Source organism: Amphiprion ocellaris, chromosome 20 (genome assembly GCF_022539595.1).
Source record: "Amphiprion ocellaris isolate individual 3 ecotype Okinawa chromosome 20, ASM2253959v1, whole genome shotgun sequence".
In the NCBI taxonomy this organism is placed as follows: domain Eukaryota; kingdom Metazoa; phylum Chordata; class Actinopteri; family Pomacentridae; genus Amphiprion; species Amphiprion ocellaris.
The window spans coordinates 8,322,720-8,350,112 of NC_072785.1; the positions used below are offsets into that span (position 1 = coordinate 8,322,720).

Genomic DNA, 27,393 nt, shown 5'->3' on the forward strand with positions numbered 1-27,393 from the left:
ACAAACTCTATGAATATGAATCAATATGTTGTTTTAAGCTAACTTCACTGAAAAGTTTGTTGTGTCGATCCCAAGTCTGTTGTCAAGTTACAGTGTCATATTTTACATAAGCAACTTCAACCTTTAGCATATAAATGTTAAAACAGGATTCCACGTCGAGCACGTACATAGACACATAAATCATTTTGCACAATAAATGCCAAATATTCAAGTGAGTAACAATAAACAGAAGACATTTTTTCAGTGGAGGTCAAAAATGATGGAGTAGGTAATATTTCTTCAAGTAATATTTTATTGTCTCTTCTCTTCAAGTTTCTCCAAACATCATTGCTGCTTTATTTCCTTGCTCCTTAATTCCACAGTTAAAGGTTTTTATTTGTTTTGTGTCTTTTCAATGCATTTACAGTGACAATCCAGCAATAAACCTACTATTTTGACCACTAGGAGGAAGCAGAAACAACTGTGAAAGTAACAGTGACAGAAAACCTGCAAAAATGTAGTTGGCTTTGTTGTTGGTTCTCCGCTTTTTTCTTGAGGAAATATCTATTTATCTCTTTAGCACTTAAATATTACAATATACTCATCAGCCAGTTGCTAACATATATGTATGTACATATAACATATATGTGGTTTTGAGAAGGTAGTATAGAATGAGGTTTTACAGTTTATGTACTGAAAACATCTGAATGAAAACTGAACAGGAATTGAGACACTTTAAAGTTGAGTAGAGCTTAGGTGAACAGCGGAGTGGGGTCATAATTCTCTGCAGGGTCAACAATATACCCCTTTCACACAGAAATAATATGGAATTTTGTTTATTAGAGCTTCTTTCGACAAGCAAACCATACTACTGCAATAAAAGTTGATAGCTTTATCAAATGTAAACATAACTCCATATTAATATTATCCTTAACGGAAACACAATATTTCAGGTCACTGCTGTGATGGTTTTTGTGTGTATTTACACTGTAAATAAAATCTTTTCCTGTGTAAAAATCCTTCCTTTACCCCGAATTCCCCATGTAAGCGGATAAATGTGCACGCACACTTTTGAAATACTGACCGATGCAACTTTACATGTCAAACAAAGAGACTACACATGAAAATAGCCGCTGCTTTAAGCGTCTGAGGATGATTTGAGCTGCTGCAGTTCAGTACTGTCCTTGTTGATCTTACGTCCTTTTTGGAAGACAGCCGCGATCTCCTCAAATGTTTTGCCCTTGGTCTCGGGGACACGAAGATAAGTAAACACTGTGAAGCCCAGAAGCAAAACAGCAAACAGGATAAACACATAGCTACCCATCCAAGCCTGATGAGAGATATAGGGAGAAAAAAAATACAAGTCAGGGAGGATTTCATGTTAGTGAAGCGAGGACATGCAAACCTACGTAAGTGCATGATGTATACATGTTTACAGTACATACGTGTGCCCTTTCTCCTTACCTGTATGTACGGAAAGGTCATGCCGATGATGAAGTTGCTGGTCCAGTTACAGCAGCCAGCGAGGGCGATGGCTGCAGGCCGAGGACCCTGGCTGAACAGTTCAGCCACTATGAACCATGGAATAGGACCAGGACCAATCTCAAAGAAACTCACAAAGAGGAAGATAGCTGCCATGCTGACATAACTCAGCCACGAGAAATCATTCTGGAGGGAAGGGAATGAAAAATTGTTGGTGTCTTTCTCAATAAAACTTAACAAAAGCTGTTGGAGCACTGAGCTCAAAATGCATTTAATTCCAATCTGCATGCATCAAAGGATTTAATAAGAAGCTCTTCTTCCTAGTGTCCATTTGAATTTGAGGCATTGTAAAATTTGTCTCACTACCTTCAATTGTAAGAGAGAAGAAGCAATAAACACTTTTCTTGAATTCATATTGTCTTGTTTCCATTTCTCAAGTGCTTACAACCTGTGCATGCCAGTGATGCAGTGTGATAAACGCTTTACTTCTTGAGGTGAGGTATATTTTTCCGTATGTACATTTTCTGCATTAATTGAGACATGGCAGGAGAAATAAGCATATTTCCAACAAATATTAGAAGTTTACAAGGGCGTCCAGTGTGGTTTTCAGCTTTTCAGCACCCTATATAGTCAAAACATGTTCAGAACACTGTGATGCAGACTCAGCTGTCTCCCGCTCTTTTGGTTGGCAGGTATGCAGTCAGCAATCTTAAGATCCCTCACTGGTCATTGATTAACCCCCTAAAACATATAAAGGTCCAACATATGACCTTTCTGGATATACAGACAAGTAGCTACAACTGCTCAGAGTGGTACACAATAACAGCTGAATAAAACTCTATCTGCCATGTAATGCAGCTGATTGCGACTTGGGTCCAAGGCTAAGAGTAAAATTAATGTAAACACATGGAATATATATGTATTACATACAATATGAATATGAAAATCATCAAACTACAAACAAATCTGTGTGTTCATGGAAAAAAAACTACTGCAGACGAGACGATTAACATCAGAAGTTAAGCTCAAATTGCTGACACACCCAGAGCTTTGACATTTGACTGTGCAAACCTGGAATTTGAGGCCCACTGTCATGGCAATAGCACAGCAGCACATCCCTCCGAGACCTGCCATACACAGGGTGCGTCTGCCAGCTTTGTCCACGAGTGCAACCTGGAATGTACAATACGCTGTTTATGTCTGTGTTTACAGTGTCCATAAAAAAAAGTGAACACCCCACTTGGAATTTTCCTCTTTTATTGCTTTCCAACACTGAATCAAGAAATGCTTCATTTAATTAGGCTTTTTTGACAAGTTTCAAAAAACCCTTTCATGTAAAGGTTGAAGCAAATTTCTATGCCAATTAATTAAAAATGTAAAAAGTAGGAGTGAGTGATTGCACAAGCATCCAGTCCCTTTAGAGTGACTAATTCAACACAGGTGCAGGAACTTGGAACTAAAAGTCACATGAACTGTAAAATGGAGATCATCTGAGTGGAGAAAATGTATCGTAAGTGACTGTAGTATAAAGACACCTGTAAAGAACTCCGGTCTCTGCTGAATCAGTACTCCTGGCTATATCTACACCATGAAGACAAAAAAACACTCCCGGCAATTCTGTGAAAAAGTTATTGAAAATCACATGTCAGGGGATGGATACAAGAATTTTTCCAAGTCATTCAATATCCCTTAGGGTACAGTTAAATTCATTATTAAGAAATGAAAGGAATATAGCACATGCATAAATCTGCCTGGAGGAGGTTGTCCTCAAAATCCCGGCAACTGTGCAAAAAAGAGACTAGTGAGGGAGGCCACCAAGACACCTATGAGCTTCTGAAGGAGTTACAAGCTTCAGGGGCTTGCTCAGGTTCTTCACCAGTCAAAGCTTTATGGATGAGTTGCAAAGAGAAAGACACAGCTGAAAAAAGCTCATATTAAATCTCAGCAAGAGACCTAGGTCTCGAGTTCGCTAGGAGGCATGTGTGAGACTCTGAAATCTACTGGAATAAGAGTCTTCAGTCTGATGAGACCAAAATTAAACTTTTTGGCCATCAGACTAAACAGTACTTTGGGTGGACCAGCAACTGCACATCATCACAAACACTTCCCCACAGTGAAACATGGTGGTGGCAGTACCATGATGTGGAGATAATTCTCAGCAGCAGGCCCCTGAAGGCTTGTCAAGGCAGATGCAGCAAAATATAGAGAAATCCAGGAGGACAACCTGATGCATTCTGTAAAAGAACTCAGTCTAATTGAGAATTTGTGGCTGGATTGAAAAGGGCTGTTTGGTCATCATCCACGTGTAACCAGACAGTTTTGCAAAGAAGTATTGCAGTGTCTAGATGTGCAAGGCTGATTGAGACCTGTCTACAGAGGCTCAGCGCTGTAATTGCAACTAAAGTTGCATCTACTCAGTACTGACTTGAAGGGGTTATATACTTATGCAGTCATTTATTGTACATTCCATATTCTTAATTAATTGACATTGCTCTGACATGAAAGAGTTATTTTTTTCTGTAAAGCCAAAAATATATTAACTATGATTCAGTGGTGACATTCAGTAAAACTTGAAAATTTCCAAGCATGGTTAATATTTTTTACAGGCACTATAAATGCATTTAAGGTTGTATGTATAGAAGAAACAAGACAATGCCAGTACATGTTCTTATGCATACAAGTGGAAGCATGAATTGCCTTTAAGTACTAATACAATCTGAATGGGTGATCTCTAGAAAAATTCATCCTCTGTACAGTTGTCAGAAATGGGTAAATTAGCTATAATGACCAAAACAGTTACTTGTACCAGAGAGTAAATATGTTTTTTTTTTCTGCTATAAAGTTGGGCATTTTAACATGGGGGTGTAAGGGCAGGGATCCAGTTTTGGAGGAAGCCTCCAGTGGCCATTCAAGGAAATGTAGCATGGTTGATACTTTTTATAGGCTCTATAAATGTTGTTGTAAATGTAAGGTTGTCTCTATAGAAGAAACAAGACAATACTAGAACAAGTTGCTGGTTTAACTTCCATTTGTGTGCATGCTACTCACAGATACTAGGGTGAAGACTGTGTTGATGGCCCCAACTCCTATAGTGGCATACACCGGTTGACTGACACCAGCTCGAGTGAAGATATCCGTGGAGTAATAAAAGATCTTGGAGACAAAACAAGTATTGATTTTCAATAATTACAATGTCAGACTTAAAAAACAGCTTGTGTGTTTGCTTTATCAGAGAGAGTGGCTGGGGGAAAAAAGACATTTTACAGCTGTACAACAGAACAGAGCAAAGCAAATCTTGCATACATACATTCATATATGGCAAACATCTACAGTTTTTTTTAATGAATAATATAAACATTTAGTAATTTTTTTCCTGGCTATTGTTGATGTACACATATAAACACACAGAAAAGATAGATTTTGCCACTTACTGCATTGACGCCAGAAAACTGTTGGGAGAGGTGCATCATGAGAGCAACAAACAGCTGCCGTCTGTACACAGAGGAGACGATCTAGGAGAGAATATAGAACAGTAAAATATTGTCATTACAACAATATTGGTCTGAAATCCATAAGGTTTTGAAAGATGTCTTTGAGGTTCATATTGAAAAAGATTTTGCTAACCTGTATTTTGGTCTGATTCCCACATTGGACAGAAGAGGGGATGTAAAATTATTACAGGTGCTTTTAGCTGCCAGCAAAAAAGCTATCACCAAAAAATGGCTAAATCCAAATTCCCCAACACTGGATGACTGGTTTGGGACTACTAGCGAAATATATAAAATGGAAAAATTGACATATTCTTTGCAAACTCGAATAGATAAATTCTTCTCAATTTGGAATAAATGGATTAATTTTACATCTCCTCTTCGAACCGACTTTACTTGACTGAATCTATGTAAATTTAAATCCTTTTTGACTGACTGTCTTAGTATTTGTATGGGTATTGGGGCTTGAAGATATATCAAAAGTATCGCTTATGCCGAGTTTCTTGTGTTACTTGGGTATTAGACAATATCGAAAAGAAAGCAAGAAAATCGGACTAACAACTTATTAATTCATTGGAAAAATATAGAAATATATTGTATATTGATAGCCAGCTGAATAATATCGAGATATGTCTTTTTACCCATATCGTCCAGCCCTAATACATACATGTATATAACTTCCTAAATACATGAGTGTACATACAAATACAAGTATATTCAATTTTTTATTTTAATTTAATTTTATTTTATTTTTTCTTTATACTCATTTGGTCTCATTTTGAAATCTGTATCTCCCAAATTTTTATTTATTTATTTATTTATTTATTTATTTATTCATAGAAATATCTGCTGTTAGCTCCCAGTTCTGTTTTCTGTTTACTGTTTTCGAAAAAAAAGAGGTTTATGTTGTTAATGTCTTAAAAATGAGCCATTCGCAGTTTCACTGTACCGGCCGTGTGTACTTAGACTTGCATGGCTTAATCTTTGAGACAAGCATATGCTACTGGCAGGATCAACCAGGTAGCCTTTCAAATAAAGAAATAATTACAAAAAAAGAACAGTAAAATATTGTCAAAGAGTATTTTTTTTAAAGCATACATCCAAAAAACACATACTTTGTTGCTTTACTTACTACCAGATGTTGAGTGTGTGTTTTTTCCAATCAATTTTGTACTATTGCTTGGTTGTAAACTATATACTATACTATATGATAAGTAGAGTGTTGGTATTACTGCAGTTTTCACACATCATCATGCTTGTTTCTTTGTTTGCTGCTTTGTATGGCATAAACTTGTCCTGAGACTTCATAAATTTGGAGGTTTCATATCGGAGATGACTGTAGTCACTTTACAGCAACCTGTAGAAAGCTTTTTGTTTCATCCAATATTCTTTAAAAATTAACTGTTAATTTATCATTTATTTAACTAATGACTCAGTACTGCATTAACCTTTACAATAGTTATCAGCCTACTTTAGTTGCTGATTAATTGGGACATTAAGGAGGGGTGTCTGTCCACACTGAGATGGAATGTGCTTACGTTACATTTTCAGGCATATTACAGTTAGCATGTAGTGTTCTGCATGATTAGTAAGGCTGTTTAAAAACAACTGACAGTATAAAAAGATGGACAAACCATCTGTGATATCATCCACAGGTTCCTGAACAGTGGTTATAAAGATCGTTACGGTGGCTATCACCATCTTTGCAGCATAAATTATAAAATTAATGTCATATGCACTCTTGGGTACATGTGGAAAGAATGAATCTGTTTTAAGTCTTAATACAATCTAAACAGATAAGTTCTAGAAAAATTCACCATCTGTACAGTTGTCTGTAATGGGTAAATCAGCTATAAAGCCCCAAACAGATGCTTGTACCAGGCTGTAAATAAGTTTTCTTGTGCTAGAAAGGTGGGCATTTTAACATGGGAGTCTATGGGGAGTGATCCAGTTGTGGAGGCAGCCTCCAGTGGCCATTCAAGGAACTACTGTTTCGTCTTTTCTGCATTGGCAGAGGTTTCTGCTCATATATATTTTAAAACTATGATATCTGAAATGTTTTTCAAAGCTGTTGCAATGAATGTTAAAGTAAATTTCAAAAGTAATAATATTTAGGTAGTAATGTCAATATATCTTAATTGACCGTGCCATTGTATGGAGACCTACCAGAGATAAGATAGAGATCCTCTGCTCCTTGTCTGCCTCCTCTTTCTCCCTCCTCATCTCCTCCAGATCCTCTGTTGGATCATATTCCCCCTTTAGACGATGCAAACCTGCAACCAACACAAGGGCAGACGTTGAAAATGACTTTTTTTGCGATTGTTGAAAAAATATTCTGCCTTTTCCTCACTGACTATTCTGCACTCAGTTACATAAATATCAGCATTTCTAAAGCTCATTAGGTTTCTTTCACTTTGCAACTTGTTTGTTGTGGTGCTATTTGACTATTTCTATTCTTCAGTTCTAAAAAAAATCTCAATTAATGAGCTTTTGAGATGGTGGTGCCATTTTTGGACAAAGCTAGGCTAGCAGTTTCCCTCTGTTTCCAGTCTTTGTTCTAAGCTAAGCTAACCAGTTGCTGTCTGTAGCCTTACATCCTTAAATTTAGCGACAGACATGAAAGTGATGCTGATTTGCTCATCAAATTTTTTCCAAGAAAACAAACAGGTGTATTTTCAAACATACTGAATGAGAGTTTCAGTGTTTGCATGGTAGACTACTAGAGAGAGAATAAAATGAGAGTTTCTGGGTATAATTCTTACTTGTTCGAGCCTCTTGGTGCTTGCCCATTAGGATGTAAAGGTACCGCGGGCTCTCAGGGCACAGTGGCAGCAGAAGGGATTGTAATATGGCCGGAGCGCCAGACAGACCAAGCAACAGGGGCCACATGTCATCGTTTCCAAGTACAAAGTCCAGGCCTACTATCTACATCCACAGACGTACATTTGAGTGTGTTGTCCAAAAAAAAAAAAACATGCTGTGAACGTAAAAGCATATGAGGGTGTGTCTCACCTGGCTGATGAGGATGCCGATGACAACACCGAGCTGATGTATAGTTCCCAGAGCCCCTCTGTAAGCTCTGGGTGCAATCTCGCCAACGTACATAGGTACGAGCCCAGATGATATACCTGAAACACACATCAGGAGCTAAACGACTTCAATAAGCACACAAGAAATAAAATAGCATAAACAGGCAATGTTTTCCTGCCTTTTTTGTGTTTTCCAGTAAATTGTGTGAGTATTAAGTGAAGGTTTTGACATAGATTTTCAATGTACCACAGTAAAATCCCATAACAGCACGGCCTGCAATGACCATGATATGAGGCTTCCACATCCTGCAAAGACCCATCAGCAGTCCAGCAGCTATGGCCAGAACATTGATCATTAACATCCCTTTTACCCTGCAAAACAGAAAGAGACAGAAAGATGGCAGCGCAAAATACAAAAAGAGATGGATAATGGGTCAAATTTTAACTTCAGTTTTGCCTCTCGCCGGGTCTTCTTTTTCCATCAAACTTTCATTCTTGCATTAATGCTATTTCAAACTTTCTCTCTCACCTCCCTCTCAGATCTCCCACAAATCCGACCAGGAAGGAGGAAAGCATCCCACCAATGGAGAAGATTGCCACCGATAATGACCAATATATGACCACGGAAGGGTGTTTTCCCGCATCGTTGTTCTCAGATTCGTCTGTGCTGTTTTCTGACAGGTCAGCAGCTCTGTCTGACCACACCCCCAAGGACCGGCCATAATGCCTTTCAATGATCTATGATACAGACGCACAGACATGTTATCAAGTGGTACAATTATGGCTTCATATACAGACACAGCCAAAAAAGAGGCCTCAGAATTTGCACGTACACACATAAGGAGCTATTCTGCTAAAAAATCTCATTTACATCGTACTTATGACAAATGTCAGAAAAAGAAGCAAAAAGAAATATTTGAGATTAAAGTTAAAACTGTTTTGTCTGCTAAAATCTAAGTTATGCAGAGGCCCAGCAGTAATTGCTTCTGTGACACTGTTTTTCAAAAACAAATGGCACATTTGGTTTTCAACGGAAGAAGAAGGAATCTGTTTTATTTCACAAATCTGTGCCCTATACAGTTAGGCAATCATAGCAGCTAGTTGGTTGTAGCCTTGAATAACTGGACTTTGTCACCGACATTGAAGTCTTTGCCAAAAATCGTCACACCATGTTAAAAAGGAAAAAAAATTTGACATATCTGCTAAGAAATAGGTCCCAACATCAACACCTCTAAAGCTCATGTTAAGCCAATCCAACACTAGTTTTAATAAAATCTGAGGAACTTTTGCGTTTGTGCAGAACTTTGCTTCTTTATGCACACGGATCAACAAGGACCGAAAGAATCCTCAAGGTGAGATTTGATTTGGAAAAGTCCAAGCAATGCAGCCTAAAAATAGAGACCTGCACAGAGAAATGTAAAGTTCATATTCCACAGACAATGCTTGAGGAGGCTTTGCAGCATCTTTTGGCCAAATAACGTTGGAATTATAAAGCAAAACGAGATGTGCATAGGGGATGACAGTTTGCCAGTGTTGCCAGCAGATTGCAGCAGAGAGACGTCAGCATGTCACACATTCTGACTCCTCTGTCACTCCACAAGACATGCATTCGCTGGAAGAAGCTCTCAAAGTGCCACAGACCAGAAAATATCAGCCTTCTGAATTTCAAATGAAGTAATTTGTGGATTTTCATACAAGAGAACCTGGAAAAAGTTTGTGCCAAAATAGTTTCGCTAGACACTAAGAAAAGTTAAGTCTCTTTCTCAGTCACTCAAAGTATCATGTTGTCTCCACGATAAAAATACACAAACAAATACTTAAATGTGTTTTAAAAAAACCCTGTTCAGCTGTAGATTTTACAACAGTTTACTGTTTTTTTATGGAATTTCCATGTTAAATTACAGATAGCATCTAGTAAAATCAAAGAAAAATCCTCTTCATTTACATGTTGACTGGAAAAACAAAAAATTGTACATGCTGTTCACATGAATATCTTTACAATGACTATTTGCCTGTATTTTTTTCACATTTGACCTTACAATTACACTTTTTTTTAGCATAATTAAATGACCTAAAATTATCATTGCTTTATAGATAATTGCTGTTGTGCGAAAGGAAAAACACGTATCTCAAGGACTGAAAAATGGTTTAAAAAAATAAGAATAAATAACTGTTATTTTACAGATTTGATCTATTTATCAAATTGCAGAGGATGTCGAGAAAAATTACTGAACAAAACACAAAAATGTTTAGACTGTAAATAATGTCCACATTGAAAATCTGCATATTTACTAATAGTAATTCATTCTTTTGCAGTGTGTCACCATTAAAATACAAAGTTTTACTGTGATTATTTCAGCTAGATATAATTATTTTACAGACACTTGCGGTTATTTTGCCCATTTTCACTTTTTCAACACATTTTTTCTGGCACCTTTGCTGCTAGATTTTCACCACCTTTTTTTCATTTACAGACTTTTGTACGCAAATATTAATATCTAGAGGCAACTAAATGGCTCAGTGAGGGCATCAAACCTGTGGTACAATAGAACCTACCTTCTGAGGTGCATTAATGACTCCAATACTGTAGCCATACTGCAGGGACCCAAGAGCTGCTGTGAACACAGCCAGCGCCAGTGTACCTGTGAGCTGCTGTAGGAGCGAAAAGTGATCAATTTTAATAATGGCACACACATGAATGCATGAACAAACACACGTTTTAAGTTGCACATGCACAGAAGCAAAGACATGACAGTCACACAGCTCTACTTGCACTGTATAAATAAACATGCATTTGGAGATACACACACATAAGAGAGACTTTATCGACATTAGTGATGAATTACATACTGCTCTGTGCTGACAGTTACTAGATTGCTTGCATACAAATGTGACAACAGCTACACAAGAATTGTTTGCATATGAAACATTTAACAAGTTCTATAAATATGCGTGGACTAAGATCTTGTTGAAGCATCAGAATTTAATCCATGACAGTTTCCGAAGCAAAATCCCATGCAAACAGTGCACACTGATAAATGAAAAGCTGGTTCGTCTCCCTGATCCAAGTGGCAAATTCAACACGCTCTAATGCTTCCTATCTGAGCCACGTAGTGAGCACAGAAAGCATACCCGTTTGCAGATATTATCAGCATGATCCAGGATGAGGTGTCAGAATATGTAACTATATATGAAATACATGTAAAGAAGGCATTTAGTAGGAATGATATTACCTTCCCTGACTCCATGATGGGTCTAGAGTGTCAGCCAAGAGTTTGGTAATGATCAATGGAAGCTGCATGCCTGATCACACTGTGTCCACTCGGTAATCGACAAACGCATGCACATGGATGCGTGCGCACACACACAGTGCTGATAAACCTCCCACATAAAAATAAAGCAGTGGTCTTAATATCCTTTATATAAATATGTATATATATTCACACACACAAATTACCCTTTTTGCAGGAAGCAATAAAATGATAATAAAGGAGAATCTATTTAAGAAAGCAGTGGTTTGAGGATCTTATATGTGGTTTTCCATACGGATGCATTATGGACAATGATTTACCATTTGTTCCAATTAATTATGAAATGTAAAATTACTTGCCAATAGGCTCATGCAGTTCAAATTTGTATCTTTTGATTGGAATAATGACATTCTCTCTCCCTCTATCTCTCTTTCTGTTAATGATACACTTGAAAGCTGGACAAAGTCTGAGGGTCGAAGCTGATACAAACGCTTACAAAACTCTCTCACAAACACACAACTCCAGAGGTGTAATGCTAGTTTCATTTATTTCTCTCTTACATCATCTCTTTTACAAAACAAATAAATCCCAAAACAGGACATTAGTAATGCTCTTTCAAAATAAAAGAAAATGAGAATTAAACAGAATAAAGAATACAGTGGTTTCATCTTTGAAAGGAGAGACCTCAGTGTAATGACTGTCAGCATTTTTCCAATGGGAACAGTGAATTCCACGATGGACCAAACACAGTAATAATGCCTCATTCATGCTCGATCATTAATCACACACACACACACACACACACACACACACACACACACACACACACACACACACACACACAGATGCATGCGTGCACACACAGGGAAGACAGTGGTTTTCTTCAGCTCGGCTCTTTATTGCTAAAATGTTAGCCTGCTCCCCCTAACAGAGACCAGTGAACCTAACTTAGAGCTGCACAGTAACAGCTACTGTATGGATGTGAAAATACAACAAAAAACATTTAATAATCTAACAGAATAAACTTTGGGGAATATGTCTATTTTTATGCATCACCTCATGTTTGTTCACCATCCACCAATATACTGACATACCTGCAATATGTAAGTGTAAACTTACTCCAAAAAAAAGAGTAGAATAAAGGCAGTTTTTCAAGCTTTTGGTTGGAAAAAAACAGCTTAAGAAATACCAGGTTGCATTATTTAGGCTAGTGATGAGGCCTAAACTTGTTATTTTAAATTGTCTTTAAGTGATTGTCTTCTACATGAGTTGCCTCCAGGTTGTCTCCAGGTTGATGTTTAAAAAGTTTAAAAGCAAAACCAAAGGCTTGAAAATCTGCCACTGTGCCTCTTTAGCAGCAACTTTACCCTTATATGTGTTGTATATCAGTGGATCTCCTGGTTACTGCAGTAGATCTACAAGAAATAAAACACCAAACTCCATTTTGTTGCTCATAAACCTGAACTAGTCCATCTTTCATAGTGCTGGAAAATTAAAGGTCCCACATTACACTCCTTTTAAACAAGCTAAGAAAAGCCTTACATGACCCCACAATGTGTATCTTGAGTTTTAGCTCAAAATACTGCACAGATTGTTTCAAATGGCCTGTTTCAGTGTCTGTAACTTTAAAACCAAATGAGCTGCTGCTGCCCAGAAGAGGAGGAGCTAATTGGGGGTGAAGTATATCCCGCTTTGACATCACAACAGACTGCAAAACTTAATGGCTGGTCAGAAATACACGAGGGGGTATTTTTTTCTCCTATTTTGTGGGTCTGTAGCCACCCTTGGGGCAACAATGCTTAAAACAGTGACGAACTGGATTTTGCATAATATGGCTCTTTAATACCAAATGCATTGATGTGCTGCTTGAAGTATTTCAAAGGAAATGGAAAGGTTTTATCAGTTGCTCCTTTCAAAGAGTAAATCAAGTCTTAAATTTGTTAATGTACATCTCCGATAGAGGAGATAAATAACATCAGCAATGTGTTAAAGTCTGATAATAACACACACACACACACAAACCCGAACAAAAACCCCTGTAATGTAACCATATAGGCAAAAAAATGTTAGTTATAATGTGAGCAATAATCTTTTGGCCTCCATTTAAGTTTTGCTTACATCATGCTAGGCACTGTACAAACAGTTAGGAGCCAAAGTCAGAAGAACCAACCAGGAAGGAGCATGATTCGAAAAGGACACCACAGTTTTCAACAATGAGTGGTTTCACATGCACACAGTATTTGGGATTTTAGCTCATATCCTGTTGAGGCCGTATCCAGGATAAGCTGTTTGTATGCATCTTATCTCCTGCAGCCACGCGGCCGCTTCAGTGAATAGTCAACACACTACTTTGTTAAAGGAAACGGAAAAACATACTCCATAAGAAAAAAAAAATCAACCACTAATATTGTCTTATTTGCATGGTGTTCAGACACACAAACTCATAAACTTCATCCTAAGAAGACAACATCATGAAATCTGCATGTAAACACACTCAATGTTGCTTTGATCGCATTAAGGTAAAGGTTCACGCACAGTTACTTGACTCTTGCTGGACATCCGTTTCAAACGTCCTACTTTGATTCCGACTTGATTCGAATGGGACTCATTTCAACACCAAGTCAAACACACAGACACACTCACACTCACACACACACACACACACACACACACACACACACACACACACACACACACTAACATACACTCCTGATTTCATAGACAGATGTGCTGTACATTTCGTCAAACTTCAAAGACTGACTGACTCCAAACTGTTCCACAGAGAAAGAAAAAGAACAGAAATGAACAGAATGACGCTCTACTGTTCATTTAATATTACAGTATATCTGATGCAGCACCTTCAGAGTTTAAAGAAGAAAGAGTGAAGAGAGGGGAGACCGTGATAATGCTGTGTGAGAGGGGGAGGAAAGAGGAAGAAAGGGATGGACCAGTGATTTAGTGATTTCATTTTTTAAAAACAGGGGGACATCATCTTTGCATTCTGTCACAACCCGCCTGTGATAGCAGCGGAAATAGCGATCGAACGCCACATCACAAAATCAGTTTACCCAAAAAGATGGCAAGGGGGAGGAAGAGGAGTGACAGAAGAGAAAGAAAATCAATCAGGCTGTCCTCTTTCATTGCCACCATCCAGAGTAGATTTGTCATCTCTCAGCTAGCCCTCACTGCACAGAAGTCTATTTAAATTTAGATGAAATTGTATTTGTATACCGCTTTTGCAGCCTCTGAGGTGTAATTCCCCGCGAATGAGCCCACACGTGGTGGATAGGAAATGAGGAAAGTGGAGGACATGGGTATCAAAGGACTGATAAAGTGATTTGATCTAGCAGGAAGGAGCAAAGGCTTTAGAAGAGGGGAGAAAATGAAGATGGAAGGAGGGCAGGTTTGAAAGTGTATTTCTACAGCTGCTGAACACTTGAATGCACTGGTCCGTTTGGAGAGAAGACAGACAAAAGGGGGTTACAGAAGAGTTGCAGAGAAAGAGGGAAGAATATTTGGAAAGTCAGTGGCACCAGTTTGCCAGTCAGTTGAGTAACGATGGCTTCTGCATGACCCGACTTTAAGCTATAATAACTTTGTCTCTTCAGTTATGACTGGTCTTCGTAGTTTTTTTTTTTTTTACCTCTAAAATAACTTCTTTTGTTTTCTACACTGTATTAGTCTCTCCAGTGTTAAAATAGTTCATCTGTGGCCTCTTGGGTCGATCGGGTTGAATTGTGAGATGTGCGGCGGGCCAAGGTCAGTTGCCAGGTTGGCCAATGGGAGAAGGAGTGAGACAGGGTGGACAGGAAGAGACATCACCAGTTCATCATAGAGTTTCTGTTGAGTGTCATGAAGAAAACTTGGCTGCTACCACCCGAACGCACAGATGCAAAGAATACCTGGGAAAGATGACATAAAAAAATGGTGAACATTTTCAAAAACACACAAAAAATATCCACAGGTCAGTAAATAACAGTAATTATTGTCAATAGATGTTATTTTCATTCATTTTGGTTAAGTGTATTGTAGACTTAAGCTCACAACTGTGAGTGCATCATTTCAGAATCCATTTTTTTGTGCATTTCTGGTGTCTATTTTGGATAAATGCATTTTTCTGTGTGAACATCTGTGCACATGTGTATGGGCATGTTCAAGCACTATCTAGAAACATGGTTTTAACAGTTTTTTTTGCTACTTTATCTTAAGGCTAAGCGTTACCTAAAACAGCATTCAAATGTTTCTGTTTGGTTATGTTGTCAAGGGTAAGACCTGTGCAATTTATACCAACCTTCATGCTAATAATCACCGTTTTAAAAGCTTGTGTATACATGATATTTAATATTTCTGTCGATGAAAGCAGTGCTTCAATTAAGGCCGCTTTACAGAAGACAGGGTACAAGTCAAGATCTGAGCAGCTGAAGCCATTTTTAAACATATTAATGCACAACCGGACTTCGATGCAATAAATAACAATAACTGAGAATAAGGGCACTAATTCAATGGTGTATTACCTTATCATTCCGCTCACACAGGAATTTGAGTCTCTGGGCTCTCTTGTGCATAAAGACTCCATCCAGGTGGCCCGTCTCAACAGAGCGGATCTCTATGGCTTTCTCACCCCAGCCCATAATCTGATTAGAATGGATGTAGGCTGGAAAAGAGAAAACATAAGACGGGCATTAGCGGCAGTGTAATACGTAAGCATCTTTACATCTCATTTAGCTTATGCCCTGGTGTGTAAATCCACAACAGACAACCTAACAGATACAGAATTTGGCAATTCCAAATTATGCAATGTTGTTTTATTATTAGGTAATTCTTTCTTCTTTGTCAGCTGTGCAGAAGGTCGGAGGTCAAGGCCGGCAACTGATGACTTCCCTTGAAACTTAATAGATGTTTTGGCGACAGATACTTGTTGATATTGAAGATCTTGTAAACCTTAAAAGTCATTGTAAACAATTATGAAGCAAAAACTTGTGAATTCCATAACCCAGAGGAGAAACATTAATAGTATACTAGCAGAACACAATTGTGCAAGTGTAGTCCCTCTGGCTGCCACATGGGGCCAGTAAAGTATAAGAAATTGATGGTACTTTACTCAAACCACAACCAAACCCATGTCTTTGCTGGGCTTTCTACACTTTGTTAGGTACATTTGTCAACCCTTGCTTCTTACTTTCACTTTTATATTATATAATATTGATCATTTATGTTAGATGTCCTTTAATCTAGACTGTTTAAAACCTCTTAGCTTCATCTTTGGTGATTTAAATTGGATCTTGTAATTTGGTATTTCTCTGTGTTGATTTAACGAGTGGACTGAATGACATATTGATGACTTCATTGTTGATAAAAATCGATTTAAGTCACCTCAATGCACATGAATACAGACATACCAACAGAGGTAGGCATCTCTCCCCACTGTAGCACCACATCCTTGGTGATTCGACCGTAGGTGTTGACATAGACGCCCTCATCCTCATAACACAGCAACATCTCCATTCCATCAGTCTTAGGCAGCACCACAATTGCATGAGGCGTAACCTGGCTCTGGATCTAACACAAATACACGCACGCAAACATTTCAGAGGTTTTAATTAAATCTGTCACATTTAATCATAATCTACACTAGATTAAAATATTACAGATTGGAGTTTAATGCAGCTGAATTTTTTGGGGGGTCGGCCTACATTCCATAATACTCTAAAGAGCTGCCAAACATCAGGAGCGTCTGTGCATCAAAAGGTTCAAAGTTTGGCTTTTGGTTGTAGAAGCTTGTTCCATATATTTAAAAAAAAACAAAGTAAAGCACTTTTTCTCAGACTTAAATCAACAAAAACAACATCAGAAGAGGTGGAAAAAGGAGCACGGATACAGACAGAGCTTGAATTTGTGTAGTGCGAGTGTGAGGCCGACCTCGTTATTTGTGCCAGCACGCTACCAGGACTTAAGACAACAGTTCAGGAACACAACAAGAAGTGAAAATAACTCATCTTAGCCCACGGAAAACAGCATACACACAAGAACCCATTAATCATTGCTGCCATTACTCTAAAAACTGTGCCTAAGGTAAGTAATTGCAAAAGCCAATTGTTCTGCACATTGTTTCAAAATTTGATCGTGTTGGCTGATGAAAATCAAGTGCACTTTTTGGATAGCTGTCAGGTATAATTAACACCTAACAGCCATGTGTTCAGTGGAATTGCAATTTAGCTGAAAGTAATTTCATTCCAATGAAAAAGGGAGCATTCTCAAACGTTACATTATGGTTTCAGCATGAGCGAACAGGTTTTACTGAGCCTTGTGATGTCTGCTGTGGGTAAGACCAGTTTATTCACACACACAAACACACACAACAATTTCTGGCTAAGTTATGTTAATCTCTACACTAGTGAACTGTACTGCACATAGACACATGTAGTGCTGCTGTGCATCCACTATGGGGGTTTTACTAAACATCTATTGATCTAGTCTAAGGGAGGGATGGCAGGATGTCACCTTCGTCTGTTTGGCACACTGGACGAGAGGATGGCAGGGTGGGAGAGAGAAGAAGAAGAAGCATGGATGAAAGGTGGGAACAGCAGAAGACCTCAAGAATATTCATTCTGTGATGCGCCCCCTGCACATTATCAAGTCGAATGCACGCTTCAGTAGCTCTCATCTGTAGTTAGTGGGTTTATATTTACTGAAACAGTGCCACTAAATCAAGAGTTTGGCTGAACTGCATTTGAATTTGATCTGAGTATAAGCACACGATTAGTGACCACCACGGGGAAAAACTAATCTGCATGCAAACACCAGACTTGATTTGCATTCAAGCATGCAACAGGAAAAATACTGACAGTCCACCTAGCTTCCATGACTGAGTGAGCAGAATCAATGACTGCTGTCTGTGAATGGTGTCGTGAGAGAAAAGAACTATGCAAAAACAACCTGCTGACTTCTTGGCGATAATGCCCAGTGGAAAAGCAATAGGTAGCTACTACTTTATGCACTGTAATAATAGAAATTCAGCAGTGTAAACATTCTGTCTTCCTCTGTAGATGGGCAAAGATCAGTGCACCAACTTTAGCGAACTAAAAAAAGAAAAATCTGATAAAGAGGTAAAGCTGACATCAATCTTTTAATTGCATGACAGTAAATCAATCAAAGAGGTAATTTGTCAAGAAAAGTCATTGTATTCCTAGAAGCCAATTCTCATGACACAGCTATGAGTCACTGCTGACCTTGACACCGGAGGAGATCAGCAGGGATTATAGGAAGACTTGAAGGAATGAAGAAATACTAGCAGCAGTGTAAATGATGTGTCAGATTTCAGTGCAGTTCATCAGAGATGTATCTAAAAAACATGTTTATTCAAGATAAATGAAAAAAGACACACACCTATATGTGCAACACAGCCATGCACTTACATGTGAGGGGATGTAGATGTCGTAAGGGTTGCCCGAGTCCACGTCAATGACATGGAAGCCCACGCTGGAGCCGTAGATGACCTTTAACCTCTGGCCTTCCTCCACTGTCAGGTCAACCAGCTGGGGTCGATGCTGCAGCTCAGTGAATGACTGAAAGTCAGAGGATGACAGACAGACAGACAGACAGCGGAAGTGGATTTACGGAAGCAGAGAGGGGGAGCAGAGTAAAAATCTTGATGTCATATGATACATATATTACTTTGTACACAGACATGCAATCTATATATTCATGTGTTCAGCGCGTAGGTTTGTGAGCATTAATATGTCATGTGCATGTTTGCATTTCTGTACCTTAAAGGCCATGAACTTGTGGTAGGGTTTTGGAGCCCAGGCATAGATTTCCACAGAGTTCTTAAGAGCAATCACCAGGAACTTAATCCTCTCATATTTAACTGGAAACACAACAAAGACACATACGCACAATTTAGCACAAAACAAATCAAAACTGCTATTTTATTGTATCACTCGAACCCTCAAACAGCCCAACCCAGTGCATATAATGTGCATTAGATTATGGTGACACGTTGTTTAATAACTAACGTAGTTCACATTGCATGTCATCATTTATGTGAATGGCAAAACACCATTCTTGGTTTCTCGTTTATTTAGGTATCTGTTCCCATTCCCCTTGCCGGTCTAAAGCTCCTGCAGTCAGACATTTTTTTTGTTTTAGTTTATCTAGAATATAATTCTACTTTCATAAAAATTACAAAAAAAGTCCATATTAGGGCTGCACAGTCATAGTCAGTCCTATCTCCACAGTGCGGTGTCAGCACTGGAGAATGCCTGCACACCATTATCATTCTGCTACAGAGGAAAAAATGCTCTGGCTTTTTTGATTTTTTTTTTTTTAAAGGTCCCATATTGTGCTCCTTTGTAGCAGATTAATTAAAGTCTCACATGTCTTCACAGGGTGTCTTTCAGTTTTTCTGCTCAAAATACTGCAAAGATAGTTCATTTCTCCATGACTGTATAACCCCTGGTTTTATGGCTGATCTAAACGGGCTGCTTTGCTCTGAAAAACAATTGGTTGCTGCTGCTTTCCCCGCCCCCTTCAGGAAGAACACACTCTTTGACCTGGACCATTATTGGGTTAGTTATAAGCTAAATAGGGTCAAATTCTTACTCGTTTGTAGAGCTGGGAGACTAACTAGTTGGAGAAAGAGCTTGCGGAATGGCAGAAGATCATTCTACATAACCCAATAAAAATGGATTTAACTTCAAACCAATCACAATCATTTCAGGTGATGCTTAGCTCAGGATAAAGCAACAGTGCCCCTATTAAATAATCTTTCTGGTTGAACATTTCTATGCACAGAGGCAAACGCTGAAAAAAAAATGGCAAATTCACTGAAAGAAGGATCTGGTTGTTGCACATCTAAATAGAAGCTTGCTATTTTTAGTCTGAAGGTTGCGGTTTCCTGTTATGTAGGTGATTTTGAAAGCATGTAGATAGCGGAAGACAGGACACATGAAATGTGCAATGGAAATGGCAGGCTTTTATCTGTAGCTGACATCCAGTGAGTCAGACTTCAGGCTGTATAGCAACTTCTTTACAGTGTTAAGTAGCAAAGTTAAAATGCTTCACCATGCTTTATTTAGAATTTTTTCAGACCACTGTGTTATACTTATATACTGCATTATTTTGCTTGTTTGTGATAGTAGTGTAGCTGTCTATATAACCTGTATTTAGAATATTATCCACTTTCTTTTCTTTTTACAACTTATTAGAAGATGATCTTTCATGGACAAATCTTCACATCAAAACCATTTTGGACATATAGAAACAGTTTCTTACCAACTTTATAATGCACACAGCCCTCCAGCTCTCCAACTGTAATCCAACCCTGCTTCTTCTCTACTTCCGGGTCATTGTGTAATATTCTGTTCCTCAGCCAGGACAAATAGTAGACCCGCAACTTATTCTTTTTCCCTGAGAGGGGAGGGACAAACACAGAAACAGAAAGGAGATCAAATTTACTGTGATAAAGTGACAAATGGCAAAGAATTTAAAACTCTGGCAGATTATTTGGCTACTGTGAGGAAGTGAGATGAAAAACTAGGTGGGAATACACATAAATGTTATTCTAATCTGTTCTTACACTTTAAACATTTACATTATTTTATGTTGAGAGAGCAAAACATCTATTAATATGTCAAACAAATAAGATTCTGAAGGTACAAAAGCCATTCAGCTCTGGACAATAAAGTACTTCAACAGAGCTGAGAACTGATATGTTATTATATATAAAATAATGCAATCTGCATTCAGACATGAGCATGCTCTGTGCGTACTGTGTGAATGTTGTACCTACCAGATATAGTAACTAGCACATTGAGGCCCTCCAACACATCCATCTGTAGGAAACGCCGTCTGGTAATCAGGTTATAGACTTTACCTTGTCCACTTCGGTCAAGCAGCATTAAACCGTTCTCTGTCCCCACCAGCAGGTTCACACCTAAACACATACATACACACAGGAGTCAGAGACACAATAAGACAAACAACAAGGCAGAAACGTAAGAGATATTTAGGTTAGAGGATTTTCTTGTGTAGTGGGGAGGATCAAGGATGTTTACCCCAGAGTGCAGCACACAGGATCTCAGAGTTGAAGCGCTTCTTGTATTTACGGATCTCTGGCGTGTCACTGTGAGGTCTGATGTTGGTGGGGTTGACATTCACCACGGAGATCTTTCTGGCTTCGTTCAGTCGGGCCTGCTCCTGCCTCAGCAGCTCATTGGCAAACATGGCTGAAAAAGCACAGAAGAAGCCGGAGATGGAGTATTTTGACAACTGTCTTGACTTTAGCACCAACATGAATAATTTCAACGACACTATTCACTGACTAACTGCTCCTACCTTCTGCTGAGTTCTCATTGTCATCACTTGGGGAGGTCTGATAGACCCGCGGATCAACAAATGGGGTAAATGATGCTTTGGACCCGCCCACACCAAACTGTAAAACAACAAAACAGTGAGTAATTGTTCTGCAGTAGCCTGTTTATAGCAACATACACATATTAGTTTCAGGAATGGGTGTTGATATGCATATGTATGGTTGCGAGGCGTGTCCGACCTCGGCCATGTCGCTCAGCTCCTGCAGCGCTGTGGTAGGCGTGGCTGACGGAGAGTTGCTCTGCTGCACCAGGTCAGGGAGGTTACCATGGTTACTGTGATTCCCAAACCCATTACTCTCAGTGTGACCACCTCTCCTCCTTTCCTCTGCCTGGTAGAAAGAAAACTACATGTCAGTATCAAGGGAACTTTACAGGAAAGTGAGGAAATAAGAAGATAAAGTGGCAACGTGGAGGCAAAATTAGCTAGAATTACAGTGGAATATTATGTAAACCAAGAGAATTTCCTCTGTTTTAATTCTTTTTTGTCTAAATTCATGTAGCCTGTGTGTGTGCATGCTGGAGAGCTCATTTATCACCTCTCTCATCACTAGAGTACCGTCCTTGGAGCTATTATAGGCATCTCCCAGAGGGTCCTCTGTCAGCCCTCCATACGATTCGCCACTGCTCTGCACTGCTGGCCTGCAACACACACACAAAGAAAATAAACACACACACATATTAGATCATTTACAGAGTAATTCTGCTAAAACTATACTGACAAGCTAGTGGCATGGTGCATATTCCAAACACACGCACATCTGGATGTGAATGAACACCGACAGAGCAGGCTTAAAAAGAAAACAGTGAGGGAAAAACAGGAACAGAGAAGACAACTTACATGATCCGAGGGATGTCGCTAACTGCAACTGTCCCATCATGACCCACCGTCTCCCCATCCTCATCGCTGCTCTCTGATTCTTCACTGGAGGATGAGTAGTCTGTCACCTTTGTTAGAGTACAGAGTACAAACACGAATCAGCATTTAATACAGATAATTGATCAGAGACCTTGTGAGAAAAAGACTGATAAGACAAGGTATTTATTAGGATTTATTGAAAATTACCTCTAAAACTCATTTGGAAATATGTGAATTAACAGGACTTTTGACCACTATAATGACACATACACTTCACATGTGGCAAAAATGTGGGAAACACGATACTGTTTTTACTATGTTGGACAAAAAGCACAAAAAGTATCATAATGTACAATTAAAGGCAGATAAACTTGCAAACATGAATATAAATGATGCAGGACATAAAGTATAAAGAAATTGTTTTTGAATGAGGAAATAAATTCACCGCAAACACATCTGTTAGTGCTTGTAGATGCACGTAATGTTCAAGTAACAATAAATGTAAACTTTGTTCACAAAAAGTTCTATAGGGAACCTTTAAATTAGGTCCCACTTGACAAACTGTAAAGCATTCCACCAACTACTGTCTTTGAGAACATACGAATTTGCAAAAATATATCTTAAATAATAATTTTTTTCCAATTAAGGTGTTCAATGGGAAAATATCAGCTTTCTTTATTGCTTTCTTTATAGTGTTTTGTTGGTTATATTTTTTCTTTTCCCTTTCCAATGCTATTCACAACAAAAACAGGCTTTTAGCTTTTTCAGTTCTCATTCTCAGTCATTTAAGTATCTCTGCATATGGTATTTGCAGTTGTACATGACCAAGTGCATAGAGACGGGTGACAATTTAGAAGAAAAGGCAATCATGAAGTGTCTTAATAAGATGGTGGGCCACCGAGTGTTTCCAGAATGGCTTTATTGCGTCTTGTCATTGGTTCTACAAGCTTATGAAGCTCTGCTGGAGGGACGAAACACCATTTGTCAGTCTGAAATCTCCCACAGATGTTTAATTGGGTTCAGATCTGGTGACTACAAAGGCCATAATATGTGAGTCATATCATTTTCATGCACTTCAAACCATTCAGTGATCCCTGGAGCCCTATAGGTGGTGGCTTTTTAAATCTGGAAGCAACCATTCCTATAAGGACAGAGATGTTTCATTATTGGATAGAGATGATTACTCAGAACAGTTTTGTACTGATTTGCAGTAAGAGCCAAACCATGCAAGCAAAATGCCCCTACAGCATAACAGAGCCACTTCCTCACTGTAGGAGTCAAGAGTTCAGGTTTTTCTTTTCATTTGTATGTTGTAGTCATCATTATCATTACAAAAACACCATCTTACCTTGACTGGAGGCCTGCTTCCCTCTTCTACCCTCAGTTCTCTGAGTTCCTTAGCCAGTGCACTTAAGTCCTATAACAAGGCACAGAAGAGATGAGAAACAGACAGAGTGATTTAGTTCATCAGCTCTGTATCATCAGCCTGAGGATTGAGAGACCAAATCGCATACAAGGGCACAGGGAGCAGAGGATCAAAGAATAGGACAAACCATCAGTATCATGACAAGAAGACAACTAATGTGTTGTCACACAGATATCTGGTCCTGGAAAGTCTCAAGGAACAAGAGTGCTGATTTGTGACCACCTTTTCTTAGCTTTGCATGTAAAATTTGGATTTTTTTGACAGGAGGAGTGATCACAATCACCACTTTTATTCACTCAAGCAAATATTAACTTGAAGTAACACAGGCCATAAGAAGAGAGAAAGACAGATAATCAGGCTTGATGTTCTACTGGAGTGTGGAGTTATTCTGCTCCCCCCCTGCTACCAATCACCCCCATGCCAACTGGCCCACGCCTCCTCCTCTACCGCCCTCCCCATCACCCCAGCCGATGGATCAGACCAAATCATGCAGACAGGAGGGAGGGGGGTGGGTTGACCGCTGACACACGGTGGGCTTACCAGCTCCTCCTGACCAGTAACCATGACAACAAAGAAACAGGAAAAGAGATTCAGACACTTTTCAGGTGCTTGGCAGTTCATCTTACACACACACACACACACACACACACACACACACACACACACACACACACACACACACACACACACACACACACACACACACACGCACGTATGCTCACAAACTCGCACAAGCACACATCCACATCCACTCTCTCAGGTATGTGTGTAGAAGCACACATGCACTGTCGTTGCCATTACACCCTGATACTTCAGAGTCAAAGGGAAAAGTCATCTTCTTGTGAAACCCAACTAACTCCACCATGCCGGGGGGGTAGAAGAGGGGCTCTGAAGATTGAGGCAAAAAGGAAAACCAGGATATAAGAAAAGGGGACTCGATTGTCACTAACCTCATCTATGGCTTTCTTATAGCTCTGAAGAATAGAAGGAGAAAGAGGGAGAGAGAGAGAGGCAGAGAAAGAAAGAAAGATTGGGTGAATAGTAGGAAATAAAAAGAAGAGGAGGCCTGTTAAAGGTTCCCAGAGAGGAGATCACTGTGAAGGAAAGTGAATTTTGCGTGACTTACTGCAGGTCTGCTGGGTCTGGCTGATTCACGACCTTCCTCCTGCTTGGGCTTTGCCTCCTGATTGGCTCCTGGAGGGGATCCTTCCTGCTTGGTTTGACCTATCGGAACAAAAAATGGTGATTAAAAGACGATCAAATATCACTTTTGTCCGGAAGGTTTCAATCTAAGTTGAAATTTGTGGTACCTGGATGAAAGCACATGGTCATCCATTCAACAGTTCTTAAGCTTGTAAGTATTTTTCTTTTTTTTCTTCTGTCTGTCACATTGCTATAATTAATGTGATTGCATTTAACATCCAACAGACTTGAAGGAAACCCAATCCACACTTCAGCCTCTCTCTCTCTTTCTGTGTCATGTGTTTGTCAAAGGGGGATCCATGCATATCTTAGATATCCCTCTGGCCGACTGTTTGACACATCCCTCTCCACCTCTTTCTATCTCCCTCTCTCATTTCCTCTCTTCTATCTCTCCAGAGGCTGAGAGTAACAGGGCACATCAGACAGGTTGATCAGAGCAGAACTGCGACTGACAAAGTCCCGCTGATGGCCTCTGAAGCCACGCAAGCGTATGCGGACGTTTAGTCTGTCTGCATTCTTGCAAAATCATGCACACGCACTGGTTCTTAATGGTTTACACCCATGCATATTTGACAGTTTAGGTGTGTGCATGAGTCAACATTTTTTAAGGTTTCTGCGTGAGTTCTTGTACCTCTCCTCTCGGCTGAGCCTCCCTGAGACGAAGGGGAGGAGGAAGATGACGAGTTGGAGGAGGTTCTTTGCAGCATGGCGTCCAGAGAGAGCTCCGAGCGCCGCAGGTCTGGGTTACTGAAACAGGATAAAAATGTTTTCATTCGCATTGCACTGTGCTAGACATAATCCTGGGCTACTGACTGCAAAAATGGAGTCAGTGCAGTAAGTTGGAATTTCTGCAATCAATAGCTTCTGCTTAACAATGTCAAATCTAATACCAATTTAAACAAAAAAACACAACACAATACAGTTCTATATTTCTATTTGGAAGACAGTAAGGAATAACACATGATAACTAATAAAGAGTTTTTCTTAGAAAGAAGAAGTTCTTTTGTGTTACCTGGCCCGTATGAGCTGGGAACCTGTGCGAGGGCCCAGACCCACTCCTCCATTAGGGGAGTTTTTCCTGACTAGGGCTGGGGAGATAGAAGTGGTCCTCTGAGGGACCTGGACACAGACAAAAACATACAAACACAAGACCAACACAGCTTTTACAAGCTGATTTTTCACTTGTAAAGGAGCTCAAAGTTTTTATCCTTGTTTTTTTTTTTTAAAATACACAAGACAAAAGCAAATACTGAAGCCTGTAATTGTGGGTGTGACAATAAACATTATGAGCAGCAGCTCAGTAATGTTGATTTCCTTGTAGAGTCACCTGTCCTATTTAACAAGGCCTACAAACATGTAATTAAAATAATGTCAGGGTGTGGAAAGTGAAACTTTTCTTGTATCACAATCCGGTGTGACACAAGGTGATTAAACCTTTGCCAAACTGGGTTATTTTTTTTTTTGTTTTACTGGGATTCAACATAATTTCAATCACCTCGCTTGACTGGAGAGTTCAACACTCTCTGCGAAGTTTCAAAGCACAGCTTCAATCAGATTTTAATTAAAACAAATGCGGCAAAAACAGACTTCATTGAATCAGCATTTAACACTATTCTGCACTGAACAACACTGGAGTACAGAGAAGTTCTCATTTAGGTGGAAAAAGGTAAAACAGTGAATAAAAAACAAAGCTAAACTATTGACTTAGTAATTTGATTCTGGCTTTCTGCATGGCGTTTACATGTCCTCCCTGTGCATGGGTGGGTTTTCTCTGGGTTCTCTGGCTTCCTCCCACAGTCCAAAAAAAAAAGCTGAGGTTGATTGGTAATTCTAAATTCTCTGTAGGTGTGAATGTGAGTGTGCTTGTTTGCCTCTATATGCAGCCCTGTGATACAGTGGTGACCTGTCCAGGGTGTCCCCTGCCTTCATCCTGAGTCAGCTGCTGGAATAGACTCCAGCCCAGTGCAACCCTAATGAGGATTAAGTGATATGTAGATAATGGATGGATGGATGATTAGTTTATCAACCTTGGGTGGAATGTCCTCCTCTCTCAGCCAAGCAGTTCTGTCCCGATCCCTGTCCCTCTCGCGCTCCCGGTCCCGTTCCTCCCTGCCGGCGATGCGCATTGGGGGTCCCGGGGTGTCTGAGGTGGGGTCTGAGTTTTGACGGGGCATCTCAGGCCTGGGGGAGCCAACGCTGACACCCTCGCTCAGAGCTGAACCCGTCTGGTCCTGCAGAGACTGAGAGCCAGACATGGAGCTGGAGTGGGTCTTCACTGGGACCAGGTGAGCCATCTGTGGGAGGGA

At 39.5% G+C, this 27,393-nt stretch overlaps 2 protein-coding genes across 18 annotated transcripts in view; both read right to left on the minus strand.

Annotated features, from left to right (window-relative positions):
• Window positions 1–274: 274 nt before the first annotated feature.
• Window positions 275–11,325, minus strand: slc2a2 (solute carrier family 2 member 2). The gene is made up of 12 exons (XM_023271565.3): window positions 11,212–11,325; window positions 10,535–10,630; window positions 8,508–8,716; window positions 8,226–8,350; window positions 7,962–8,077; window positions 7,712–7,874; window positions 7,116–7,222; window positions 4,893–4,973; window positions 4,510–4,614; window positions 2,533–2,634; window positions 1,444–1,647; window positions 275–1,309 (listed from the first exon to the last, which is right to left on the minus strand). The coding sequence occupies exons 1-12, from the start codon at window positions 11,224–11,226 to the stop codon at window positions 1,118–1,120; spliced, it is 1,515 nt and encodes a 504-aa protein (XP_023127333.2). The 5' UTR covers window positions 11,227–11,325; the 3' UTR covers window positions 275–1,117.
• Window positions 11,326–11,757: 432 nt separating this feature from the next.
• tnika (TRAF2 and NCK interacting kinase a) overlaps window positions 11,758–27,393 on the minus strand; it is a 70,412-nt gene continuing 54,776 nt past the window's right edge. For 6 of the 17 annotated variants that reach the window (XM_035948764.2, XM_055005618.1, XM_055005620.1 and 3 more), the window contains 19 exons: window positions 27,115–27,381; window positions 26,100–26,206; window positions 25,719–25,834; window positions 25,011–25,108; window positions 24,835–24,858; window positions 23,807–23,875; window positions 22,441–22,547; window positions 22,139–22,241; window positions 21,782–21,931; window positions 21,565–21,661; window positions 21,285–21,455; window positions 21,020–21,163; window positions 20,503–20,637; window positions 18,996–19,096; window positions 18,645–18,794; window positions 17,731–17,748; window positions 16,629–16,788; window positions 15,744–15,883; window positions 11,758–15,131 (listed from right to left, as the gene is read on the minus strand). In XM_035948764.2, the coding sequence (XP_035804657.1) occupies window positions 15,048–15,131; window positions 15,744–15,883; window positions 16,629–16,788; window positions 17,731–17,748; window positions 18,645–18,794; window positions 18,996–19,096; window positions 20,503–20,637; window positions 21,020–21,163; window positions 21,285–21,455; window positions 21,565–21,661; window positions 21,782–21,931; window positions 22,139–22,241; window positions 22,441–22,547; window positions 23,807–23,875; window positions 24,835–24,858; window positions 25,011–25,108; window positions 25,719–25,834; window positions 26,100–26,206; window positions 27,115–27,381 (2,241 nt within the window). In that variant the 3' untranslated portion in view covers window positions 11,758–15,047. The remainder of the gene's footprint in view (window positions 15,132–15,743; window positions 15,884–16,628; window positions 16,789–17,730; window positions 17,749–18,644; window positions 18,795–18,995; window positions 19,097–20,502; window positions 20,638–21,019; window positions 21,164–21,284; window positions 21,456–21,564; window positions 21,662–21,781; window positions 21,932–22,138; window positions 22,242–22,440; window positions 22,548–23,806; window positions 23,876–24,834; window positions 24,859–25,010; window positions 25,109–25,718; window positions 25,835–26,099; window positions 26,207–27,114; window positions 27,382–27,393) is intronic. The other 11 variants (XM_055005617.1, XM_023272299.3, XM_023272242.3 and 8 more) reach the window with 3 other exon arrangements.

Coding starts and splice junctions, on each gene's coding strand:
- slc2a2 (XM_023271565.3), bottom strand. Junction 8,078..8,225: donor TGTTATGGGATTTTACTGTG/GTACATTGAAAA, acceptor TGTGTGTTTCAG/GTATATCATCTGGGCTCGTA. Junction 7,223..7,711: donor GCACCAAGAGGCTCGAACAA/GTAAGAATTATA, acceptor TGTTGGTTGCAG/GTTTGCATCGTCTAAAGGGG.